The sequence below is a fragment of the Piliocolobus tephrosceles genome, chromosome 15 (genome assembly GCF_002776525.5).
Source record: "Piliocolobus tephrosceles isolate RC106 chromosome 15, ASM277652v3, whole genome shotgun sequence".
NCBI lineage: Eukaryota > Metazoa > Chordata > Mammalia > Primates > Cercopithecidae > Piliocolobus > Piliocolobus tephrosceles.
This window is the reverse complement of record NC_045448.1, coordinates 5458998-5471423: the sequence shown is the minus strand read 5'-3', so window position 1 is coordinate 5471423 and position 12426 is coordinate 5458998. Positions and strand designations below refer to the sequence as shown.

The window sequence follows — 12426 nt, the reverse complement described above, 5'->3', positions numbered from 1 at the left end:
TGTAGTTGTAAAGACTGGGCTTTTATTGTAACCGTCATCCAAATAATGTACATTGTGCCCAATAAGTAATTTCTCACCCCTCACCTCTCTCTTGCCCTCTCATCCTTCCTGGTGTTCAATGTCTATTGCTTGCAATATTCTATGAGTTGGAAAGCCAAAATTTTTAACTGTCAGGAAAAAATGGGAGTAAATAGTATCTGAGGGCCCCTTCATTTTGAAGATGCCATCTACCGAATCAAGTGAAGCTTAATTTAATCAGGCAGGATTAGATTAATGAGAAACTATGCACCCAGAAGAGGTACATGCTAGCAATGGAATCAGGAAATGCTTGACATGTGAAGATGAAGAGTGATCTTGTATCATCATCCAGCTGAGAAGCCCTGCAAATGTATAGGCAATTCTCAAACAAATCTTGTTGGAAATATTTATATAAAATAAACATGAAAAGTAAGTGGAAACCCGGTGTCCTATTTGTGATTGCAAAAATTCTTGACATCTCTTTCTTTTTCTCTTTACCTGTTTTAAAAGTATTTTCATCACCTTTTATGAGTTTTACTAAAGTCTCTCCATGTATTAACATTTTCCAGTCAGCTATTTAAACTCTTTGTAGTTTTACTCAGTGGGGGAAGAGAAACACAAATCCACTCAAATAATCCCAGGAAAATAGAAGCTTTTTAGAGTTTTGGTTTGGCTACATTTAAATCCAAGTAACTGTAGCTTACTCAAACACAGTGCCGCAGTTGGCAGTGATTCAGTGGCTCAAGTTTGTCGTGGCTGCTCGAGGAATCTGAAATTGCTTTTTCCTCTTTCCTGATCACAAGATCACACCTGCATCTCAAGCTACTACACCTACACCCCAGATGGAAGGAAGAAAAAATGCAGAAAGGTGCATACCCACTATGTATGCCTACCTGTGGAGGGGTTTTCCTGGAGGGCTCAGTGAAAAACTTTCACTAAAGCCTCATTGACCGGAACTATGTCACATGGTCATCTCTCTCTGCAAGGGAGCAAAGGAAATGTAATTTTTTGTCTGGCTTTGTTGCCATTCAAACAAAAAATTATGTTTTTGTTAGTAACAAGGAATAGCCAAATACCTCCCAGTCTGCCAGCAGCCTGGCCACAGATTTGCTGCAGGAAATCCCACAGAGCTGGGGCAGAGGGCTGCCAAAGCCCGCCTCTCCCAGATACCCCAGATTCCTCGTCTCAGGGCTCCTGTGGTTCTCCCTTACGATTTCTCTGCTTTCTAGGTTTTCCTCCTGTTTCCAACCTCCTCGTTTCAGCTTGTGGTGGCTACCTCAGGCTTCAGAGTTCCTCTTGGCCTCCCAACTCCACTCTCCCCAAGAACTAGGCCTGTGTGTGCGTTTCTTAACTGCAAATCTGGGGCTGAGAAGCCTGATTATTAGTGCAGTTCAAATCTTAGGACAGACTGAGTGAGTCCCGGTTCTGAGCAAGCCTATAGTCCATGAGCTGCTCTTTGGTTAGTAGCCAAGGGGCACTGAGCAGAACATGGTCATTTAATCCAGCTGGAAATGTGAGTTTGCAAAATCCTTCAGAACAGAATAAGGAAAGCAGAAATGACTGGCACCTGTGGTATTTAAACACAAGCTAAATGCACCTTGGTGATGATTTAACAGAAAGAAATCTTTAAAGGGTCAAAAATCTTCTCTCTCCTAACTTTTTCTCATGTACTAGAAAAAGTTAGATCTCACGTTAAATCCAGTTTTCTGTTTGATCATAGGTCACAGAATGTGTAGCTCTGCAGTTCAGTGCTATCAAAAGACTGAATATAAAGTGGCACGAAGAGCTGCTCTGCTAGGACCTCCATGTTCTCAAAACACCGAAAGAATGGCATTTTTAATGAAATAGTATGTGCTCTAACCAATGTTATAATCAGGATTCAATTTTTTCAAGTTCGCCAAGCTATTCGTTTTATGAAAGAAATGACTTTTGTGGAGAACCGACATATTCTCTGACAAGGCTATTACTATCCGTATTTGGATCATGACATTGTGTGAGAGGAGACTATATTTAGGACATTTATAGATGAGCTATCACTGAAGGAAAGATCCCATCAACTCTTCCCCTCACTCCTAGATTTACTGGGAGAAGATCAATGTTTCAACATTTTGTTTTCTTAAAAATTATATCAGTGACATTTTAACCAAAGGTGTCAATAAATTTATTACATTTTAGGAAAAAAAAAACTCTTTAAGAAAAACACCACATCACTGAAAGGTAAATTGTATAGCAAATAGTACAAGGAGTCCCAATGGGGAATTTGACACATATTGAGGATCTATTAGTGTTCACTGCAAGGACCTTCTTTGCTAGATAAACATTCTACAGGGTCTATGTTTTGTTTCCTTCAAAGGGTATAAAAAGAAAATCCTACCAAGATGAAAGACATTCAAAAATATTCTGAAATGAGGTCAAAACATTGAATAAATGATATAACTATTAGAAAAAGTTGCCATAGACAGGTCTGATATTTGTTCTTTGGTTTGTAGTGGAAATTGACATAACCAAGAACCTAAGAGCGGTTGTGTTAATTGCGCACTTTGAGATTTTTTTTTAGAATACAACACAAACATTTCTACAAAACCAAATTTAATATGCAACACACACTCACCATGTAAACACATCTTTTAAAAAATCTGATAATAATTCCAAGGATCACTTACAGGCTTTCATAAAAGCATTTTATATCAAGAATCTCAATACAGAATGATTTCTATGTCAAAATACATTTACACTGTAAATTGTTTATAGGAAAAAAAAAAAGACACCAAGGAATGGAGTTTGCTGGCATTGAATTCAACAGCAGCAACTGCCCCTGATATTTTTCCTTCGTTTTCTACTTCAAACATTTCTGACAAAACATGTTAATCTACCCCTCTACACTTTGTCTGTGGTTTTATTGGCTCTATCGGCCAGTTTAATATATCGAGATGTGATCACCATACGCATTCCCACTGTCAGCAGCTCTCCAACCTGCCCAGAAAACTCACTTTCCGTGGGCTTCCTCCCGCCGAGGCTGACAGCCGCGCTGGGTGCTGAGACATCAGGAATCTTCAAGCCTGTCCCTAACATCTGGTTTGAGACAACATTTTCAGAATTAAACAGCAGTTATCAAACGCAAAACTAGAAAAAAGTCACATAAAAACCACAAGTGAAGATTGATCACACAATTTTATTAGAGTCTTTTGAACAAATGTAATCCTCTGTGAAAAACTCTTGCAAAAGAGACATTGGAGTGTACTATTTTCAACCCTGAGCGTTAACACTGCATACCAAGGGGGGGTGGGTCAAGAAGCTGGTTCGATTGAAGCACAAGCACAAGCCACTGATATTCTCTATGTGATCAGGTTTTTACAAAAAAATACATAGTTTTCAATAAATAATGCTTAATTTTACAACTTTGATACAGCAATGTCATACACCGTTTCAACACACTACACTCTGCATGCTAGATAGTCTACGAGAAGACGAAACTTTGCCATGCATTTTCTTTCCCCCTAGTGCTATCAAACACTTCATCCTCCAGCGCACTGCCCCAGGTAGCTTTACCCTCTCTCTGTTTCACAGCAATAGGTCGTGCGCTGGCATGCAAACTCTAAAAAAGGTCCCCCCCACAAACCACTCAGACTTCTACACAAAAGGGTTTTTCAGCTTTTCTGCTCCCAAACCTGGAGTGGCTAAGAAAGTAAGTTTCATGTGGCCTTGGAAAATACACACTTGTTAACAGTGTCATGCTGAAAACTGCTCTAAAACATCAGGTGGTTCTGTCTGGTCCTTCGTGACGTTCCGTCACGAAGCATTATGGGATGCCATAACCACTAGGAGTCCCAAACCGGAAAAAATAGGCCTCCGTTTTAAAACAGTCAATTCAAAAAAAGGTGTCACAGAACAAATGCAAAAGACTCTTAAACCCACAACATATGTACAAGAGTAAAAGTAGACAAAATGGGAAATTAATGAGAATGGCGTATAACGTTTCTCCCTATGTGATTCAAGGGAGGAGGCATACTGTTTTTGAACAAAAGCTGGATGAAGAAAAATGTGACAGAGGGCCCTTTGTCAATATCTATTTGATCAAAATTCTTTATATGATAAATTACTTCCAGTTGTTCTGCTTTTTTTTTTTTTTGGAAGGGAAAATGTAATGTGTCGAAGAAAGTAAGACAAGTATCGTATTAAAGAAATCTCTTCGAGGAGCCTAGAGGAAATCCTATTTTTTATGCCTTTTTAAACTTTTTGTCATATTGCTTTATTTAGTCATTTTCACAGCAGAGAAAATCGAGTCTACGTGACTACATAAAAGAAGTTTGATCAAACAGTGAGACGGGAGCCTCCACATATGCACATCCAGGTTGCTTAAATTCACCAATTGCTCGTTGGAAACCACATCTCAACTCGATCATATTGCTTTTAGTGGTTTGTTTCTCTGTAGAGAAGTTCTCTGTTTGCAACTGCAGGCAACTAGAAGTTCCCAAATCATTTAAAACAGTCCTATCTGTGCACTGGCAGAGGTGCTAGATCTTGTACGAATATCTCTACCCAATAAAGTTATTACTTTTATACATGGAACATTATGAACTTGTGTCTCCCTTTGTAAGCCATTTTATACTTTCTGCACTTTTGTGCTTTTATTGAGTATAAAAATAGGTCTCCTTTAAAATTCTGTTTATTTTAAGTTCACTAAAAAACTACTTGTTTGTGAAATTCTCTTATAAACTCACTGCATCCACATGGAACAGATAAAACTAATTAGGCAGCTAATGGATATAGGTAGTGTTAAATAAATACAATGAAAAAAATGAAGATATGGTAGGAATCAAGGGGGGAAAAAAGCCAGCAGTAAGTAAAATGGAAGAGAGCTCAGTTTCATAAATTTCGTTTCATCTTTATTGTGGTTGAAAACGTAGGCTCCACAGGAAGGGGCAAAAAACAAAACTGAACAAAAAAATCCTGAGTTGTTATCAAAGAGCAGAATTTTCCAGATCATCAAATAAAAGGGGATGTTATAGAATAAATCAAATAGAATGAACAGTGAGAAAGAACCAATAATAAAAATAAGCCAAATCTCAGAAAAGTATGTCAAGAGTTACATGGAGACGGTTACTTTGGGAACTTGTAAATTCCTGTGTTAGGATAGGTAAGGCTCATTCTTGTTATCCTCACAGGCTTAGGCTATACAAAGGGTATTTGCAACTGACATTCCTAATGGAAATTTTATAAAATTTGGCCCTTAGAATAACTGAGAAATATCCTGAAAAAATCTTCCCTGAAACTGTAATAAAGAAAGTTTCTTATCTACTGATAAAATTGACAACTCAGTAAACTATTTTCGCTGGTCTTCCTACATAAGAAAAAAGCACAAATATATTTGCCTCAGAAATCTGTTAAAAGCAGGGAACCACACAGTAAAAGAGTATAAAGATTCTATAAATGGGAGAGTCCAAGAAAACCTCTCTCAAAGTGTCCACAAGGATACATATGCCCATTAGAAGAAAAGTAAGAATATACATATTATTAATCATATCAGAGAATAAGAAAGTTAAGATTGATATAATATATTTATATTGAATGACTACTTTAAAATAGAGCAACTTATTTGCCTTATTTCTCAAATTCCTTGGGCAAAAGTCACTTAAATTCTGAAGTAAAAAACAAATGTAAATTTCTTGTACTGTACTAGTATCAGATGATTATGATTTCAACTCCCAGAGAAGAGAAAAATAAGTCTTGTCTTTTGAGTCTTTTTCTTTCAAGAAAAAAACAACTAAATCACCCTGACTGCTACATTTATGCATATTTAAATCACTTCCCCTTAATTAACATTAAAAAGAAACATCTCTGCCCAAAAGAGTTGTAATGATTTCTTTCTCTAGCTAAAGGATAATCATTCTACAAATAATTTGCCCAGTGTCTGTAGTCATTCATAACATACATAATATTTGCAAAGCACAGTTTAAGTACACTGCCTTTTATTAGCATTTTTTTTTAAATAAAAGGGATGCATATCAGAGTGTAAGAACTGGAAATTACTTCCACAGTTTAAAGAATTAATAAGAGAATGCTGGTTCAATTTCTTAAAGATGGAAAGCTTACCAAAATGCCATCAGAGTCTGTGAACTACTTATAATAAACAGCAGGATCCCCACTGGCTAGGCTGCCGTGCACACAGCGCCCACCCCCCACCCCCAGGTTACCATTTTAAGATATTCTGTCAATGCTTAGTTAAAAATAAGACTTACTTAAGAGACCAACAACAACAAAAAAAAATCAATTAAACTTTTATTGAAGACTATCCAGTGGCAAGAATACCTTGTATATTATATTATGTTTTAGACATTCAAAAAAGAATTCATTAAGATGATTCTCACAATGCACTCATCAAAACAGCCTTAAATATTGTTAAAAAGCGCATTGAAGCGCCTGTCCTGAGTTCTAACAGGTTTTAAATTTAGGTTGCCAACCAATTACTTTTATTTTTCTATCAAGTTAGGCCACATGGCTTTAAAAAAAAAAAAAAAAAAATCTTGACTATCTCTTCCCATTCTGAGGCCAAATTATTACTTTACTAATTTACTTAAAGTTTCCACTTCACCACAGAAAATGTCCAAGATTCATCTATGATTAAAACATAAAATACATGCCAAGTTTTCAGGTTTTCAAAATACATAGATCAGCCTATCAATGGGTTTACGTTGTCAACAAGTTTCGGAACTGCAGCAGAGGGCTGCCACATAAAATCACCAGCACGGAGCAAGTGTCAATTGTAAACCGCTGGTTTAATTATTCGTGGCTAAAATAAATGTACCACCAATGGCTGCATTAGTCTACATGTTGAGGGGGTGAGGGGTAAGGTAAACAACTCCAGAAATCCAGTTCTATATTGAGAGCCTGGTTAACGCCATCAGCCCCTTCTTTTCCCAAGTGTACTACTGAAATCTGATGGTTTATCGAAAGGAAAAAGCCACAGAAAAGAAACCTGTCCATCTGCAGCAAAAGCTTGCTGGCTTCGCATCCCAGGGGTGGGGGCTGGGGAGGAGGCTCGCCCAGAGCGGGAGGCTGGGGGGCGGGTGAGAGGCCCGAGTTTGCAGTCGCGGGGCCGCGGGTGAGGTGGTGGTAAGATCTAGTAAGGCAAAAGCAAGCGGGAGGGGAGGAGGGAAGGGCGCTGGGGCCCCTTTGGCGTAGCAGCTGCAGTTACTGTGAGGACGCTTCCATTCGGTCTCGCCAAATCTCAGTAAAAATGGAAGGCCAGACCTCGGTCAATCGTTTCAGTAGGTGAAAGAGTCGTGGTGATTTTGCAGCGAGTTTCAATTAGCCACTGCAAACCTCCTCCGCTGCAGGCGCCGCAGCTTAAGAGGCTGAACTCCGGGGCTGGCACGCTGGGCCCCGAGCAGCCTCCCAGCCTCCCTCCTCCCAGCCCCAGCGGAAAGAGGCGGCGGAGGCTCCGAAGGGGGGCGGGAGCCCGGGGCGCGCGTGTCCGGCCGCGATCGCCTGCCCTGGCCTGCCGCGAGGGCTTGGGGACACAGGCCGGTCAGGAAAAATGGGGGGAGCGAGGGGGTGTGGACAAGCAAAAGGTGCTCAGCGAGCAGGGAGAGCCAGCGGGATGGGTCGCGCCCGCGCAGCCGCCCGAGCCCCCAAGAGGCTCCTGGAGAACAATCAAGATGGGGATCCACCTTTGTTGCGGCGGCCCCCGGGGAGCTGATTCCGGGGCAGCCCCAGAGCCGGCGCGCGGGGAGGGCGTGGTGAGGGCCCGGGGTGCGCGGGTGCGGCGGCCGCCTGCTCCCCGGGTTTGCTTTCTTCCTCTCACCCCGCAGCCCCGAGGCTTCCCTCCCCGGCCCGCGGGCCCTGGACGCCAGCGCTGGTATCTCCACGCCCCTCCAGGGCCCGCGGCGGGGCGCGCCCAGGAGCACGCGGTGGCGAGGCAAGAAGAGCCAGGCACCGGGACGCAGAGCGGCAGGGCTCTGCCTTTTGCGTCCCGGGCGACCGCCCAGGCGCCCTCTGCCACCTCCTGCTCCCCACGCCCTCACCAGTGCTTCGGCCCTCCCCGGCACCCCGGAGGCCGCGACTCGGATCGCACAGAGGCCATGCCATGTTCCTCGGGGTGCCCTCGGCCAGCCTGCCGCGTCCTCCCCCCACTCCCACCTCCCTCCCGCTCCCAGCCTGGGTCCCGCCGCGCCCCGCGCTCCCTGCCTCCCCGCGCCGTCCTCCTTCCCTCCGACAGCTCCACGGCCCCGGGGGACAGAAGGAAACAGACACCGACCACTTCTCTTCCCCTTCCCCCTTCACCGCTAGAGGTCAAAAACTGCGCCGCGTTCTCCGCCAACAACCAGCTCTGAGCACACGCGAAGATGCAGCGTTAAAAATAAAGAACAGAAAAAATTCAAATCTGGAAACGGCTGTCCCCACCCTTTGAGAGGCGGGGATAGAAGTGCCCCGAGCGCTCGCTGCCCAGGGCGGCTGTCACCGCGAGGTTCAGCGGGGACGCGGCCCGCCGCAGAGAACACACAAGCCCCAGCTAACAGGACCCCGACCAAGCGAGCTGGCAATCCAGGCCCCTCCGTCCGCCCCTCCCCGGCCCGCTCCCGAGCCTCCGCGCTGCCCGCCCGCCAGGGTGGGTGGGGAGAAGAGGCAGGGAGTGGAGGAGGTGAGAAAGGAAATGGGGAGCTGGAGATGGAAAGGGAGGGCAGAGAGAAAGAACACGCTTCCCCTGTCTTTCACAACCAGCGGAAGAGGTAAAAGAAATCAGCCTGCCAATGGAACACTTTTCGGCCTAACCCCCTAAATGTAGAATTCTCTCCTGCCACCTCCCCCCATCCGCGCACACAACAGCCTCACCACCGAATGCTCTGCGACAACGGGACCTCCAGTTTGACTTCCATAGAGACTATTGGCGATGCGAGTTTCTATCAGTTCCAGCTGATTTATTAAAATTGTCAAGATACAGACTTCCAGCACAAAAAAAAAAAAAAAAAAAAAAAAACAGGCAATGATGTCGACAGTGCATTGAGTCTGCTTTGCCACCATTTGCTACAAAATATGCAGATGGTCTGTACTTTATTTAGATTATATTGCACAAAATGAGAAACTTTTTAAACTATGTGCCTTTTTTTTTCTTTTTTGCTAAAAATCGAGAATCCAGTTTCAAACCTTCCATCTGGGGCCCCATCCACATCACAGCGTATGAGATACATAAAGTCCTACTATAGTACAGTACATATACAATCTTTAAACTAAGATAACAGCTCTGAGGTCTATATCACCATTTTCAATAAATCTTTACCTACAAATATTGAACAAATCTCTACTATAGCTGTACAAAAAAAAGTTTGCTTTTTTTTTTTTTAAACCACAAGGCCTTTAGATGCAAGGATTATTTTAAAATTTTAATCCTTTTTAAACCAGGACACAACGTACCAACATACTTGCATGCTAAAAAACAGAGGAAAAAAAAGAAATCAAAAGGGAAGAAGTGCCTGAAAGTCTTACTGAAAAAACACAGCAAGAATGTTCCCTTTTCACTGTACAAAAATACGCCTGAAAATATATTAATTTTTAAAAAAGACTGAGGTCTGTTATGTATCAAAAATGTTTCAATACCTTTTGTACTGAGGTCTAGGCTGTCTGGTATTCAATCAAGGAGGTATAAGGGAACAAGTTACAAAAAAAAAGTTGGCAAGTAGAAATCACATTTGTAAAACCATAAACAATTTGATCTGAAAAGTAAACTCTGATCTTAAGTCAGTTCACAGTTTTTTTTTTTTTTTGTAAGCGTTTGTACAGTCTGCATTTTTTCAAGCTCCCTGCAGTTTTGTTAAGAATCGGATGCATAGAAGACATCAGTTTTCTCCCTCCAAAAAAAAAAAAAAAAAAAAAAAAAAAAAAAAAAAAAAAAATTAAATTAACAAAAGTTGCAATGGTCCCTTTTTTTGTTGTTAAAAAAAAAACACCAGTTCCTTAAGTTCTCTTAAGAAAAAAAAAAAAAAAAATCTCCACCAACTCCCTAGAGTAACAGTTGTGCTGCCAAAAGGGTCCTCTGCAGACGTCTTCCAGACTTCAAAGACCGACAAGCTTCAAACAGCGCCTTCCGGAGCGGGTCCTACCTCCCCCCCCCCCCCCCCCCCCCTCTGCCTTTGTTGTAATCACGAATTTCAGGAAAAAGAAATAGTAATTACAAAAACACATTTTTTGGGGAAAAAAATCACAACTCCAGACTAGGTATGCAACTACCTTGAGACACGATAAAGGAAGGGAGGGGGGACAAATAAAGGACAGGAAAAATGTTTAAAAACTACTCATTTCACTTTAACTCCACCAAAATTTTCATCATGTTTTCCAATTTCTTTGCGTCACGACATCTTATCAATATCAGCATCTTCTTCTCTCCCCTCCACCCTACCACCGCCACCAACAACACCACCATCATCATCATCATTATCATCATCATCATCATCACCACTACAACTTCCTCCCAAGCAACCCAGCTCTGCACCCGCCGAGAGAAATAGCGAGCAGCGGGCGCCCCTTTCAATACGTGAACACCAGGTCGGAGAAGTTCGCCTCCAGCCAGTCCCCCGCGATCATCTCGCTCAGCTCCGGCGTGCAGTAGTCGGGGAACTCGAAGTGGGAGCCTAGGCTGCCCTCGCTGAACGAATCCAAATCCTTATCCACCAGCGACAGGGACAGGTTCCCGGCCGCCGCGCCGCCCCCCAGCTGCTGCTCGCTGGCGCTGTGCGCGCTTTGGGAGAAATTCAAGCTCAGGTCGAACATCAGGTCGTCGGCGTCCTCGCCGCTGCTACCGCTGCTGCTGCCGCTGCTGCTGGACGAGGAGGTGGACACGGAGCGCGAGGACCCAGGCGACAGCGCGGGCTGCGCGAGCGGCGGCGGGTGCTGCTTGGTGATGTTCTTGAAGCTGTAGTAGAGGCGGCTGCCGCCCCCGGCGCCCGAGGTCGCGCCGGCCCGCACCTCGTCGTAGAGGCTTGCGCCCTCGGGGGACTCCGCGGAACTGCTCAGCGTGGGGCTGGCGGGCACTTTGGCGACGTTGTAGCGTCTCAGCAGCTGCGACGGCTGCTGCCCCGGCGGCTGCAGGAGCTGCTGGTGCGGCGGTTCCTCGTCCTCCTCGTCCGGCTCCTGCTTGATCTGCAGTTGCAGCTCGTCGTCGTCGTCGTCGTCGTCGTCGTCCTCATCCAGAAACACGCACTTGACCGTCTTGCCCGCGCCGCCGCCGCCCGCGCCGCTCACGCGCAGGCTGCCCAGCACGTAGTCGTCGCCCGCGCCCCCGTAGTCCCCGGCCTGGGTCGCCTTGCCCGCGCCGGCCTTGGCGCCGGCGGCCGCGGGGGCCTTGAGCTTTCCGCATTTCTTGCTGGAGCCCTTGGAGGTCTTGGCACCGCCCGCGCCGCCGCTCGCGCTCCCGCCGCCGCCGCCGGCCGCGCTCTTCTCCGGGCTCTGGCTGGCGCTGGGCTTGGCCGAGGGGTCCATTTTGGGCTTTTTCCGGGGCCGGTACTTGTAGTCGGGGTAGTCGGCCATGTGCTTGAGTCGCAGCCGCTCCGCCTCCCGGATGAACGGGATCTTCTCGCTGTCCTTCAGCATTTTCCAGCGCTTGCCCAGCCTCTTGGAGATCTCGGCGTTGTGCATGTCTGGAGACTGCTCCATGATCTTCCTGCGTTCGATCTTGGACCACACCATGAAAGCGTTCATCGGCCGCTTGATGTGGCCCGACGCCGTCTTGCACCAGTCTGGGTCGCTCTCGTCCAGGGCCACCGGGCTGCAAGCCATGAATTCGCCCTCCTCCGTGTCCAGCGCCTCCCGGGGCAGGTTGCTCTCCGCTTCCAAGCTCTCCGCCTGCTGCACCATGATCCGCTGCGGGGCTGGACGCTCCAACCCGGGCCACTGGGTCTCGTGCGGAGGTCCCCCTCCCCCTCCCACCCCTCCACCTTCCTGGGCAAGTTGCAAAGTCCTCGGCACCCCGCTTTCGCGGCTCCCCCCCTCCCCCCCGCCCCCCCTTCCAGGCTGCACACAGCGGCTGCGGTGGCTTCGGCGGCGACGGCCGCCGGCGCGCTGGGAGCTGCGGTCGCGACAGGAGAGGCGGTGGCGACGGCGGTCGAGGCAGCCCGGGACCCCTCTCTCCGGCTCGTGGCTCCCACCGCAAGAGCCGGACCCCGAGCTCTCCCAGGCGCGCGCGCTCCTTCTGCAAAAAGTTGAGGTCTCTCTCTCAACTAGTTATCACGGTGTCATATGGGTGACATCACTCCCCCGGCTAGCCAATGGCTGGGGACCGGCTCCGCCCATCTCCCTTTATTAACTCGGAGGCCCCGCCCCTCCACCCCGCCCTCCGGGCTGCTTTTGCAAAGATGGGGGTGGGGGGGAGAGGAGGCATGTCTAGAAATATGTTATTTTTAAAAAATCCGCGTGTGT

General features: G+C 46.1%; 1 protein-coding gene across 1 annotated transcript; it reads right to left on the bottom strand.

The window, feature by feature from the left end:
* Positions 1 to 3170: 3170 nt before the first annotated feature.
* SOX11 (SRY-box transcription factor 11) lies at positions 3171 to 12197 on the bottom strand. The gene has a single exon (XM_023198416.3). It carries the CDS (start codon positions 11863 to 11865, stop codon positions 10540 to 10542), a length of 1326 nt encoding a protein of 441 aa, XP_023054184.2. The 5' UTR covers positions 11866 to 12197; the 3' UTR covers positions 3171 to 10539.
* Between the last annotated feature and the right edge of the window lie 229 nt (positions 12198 to 12426).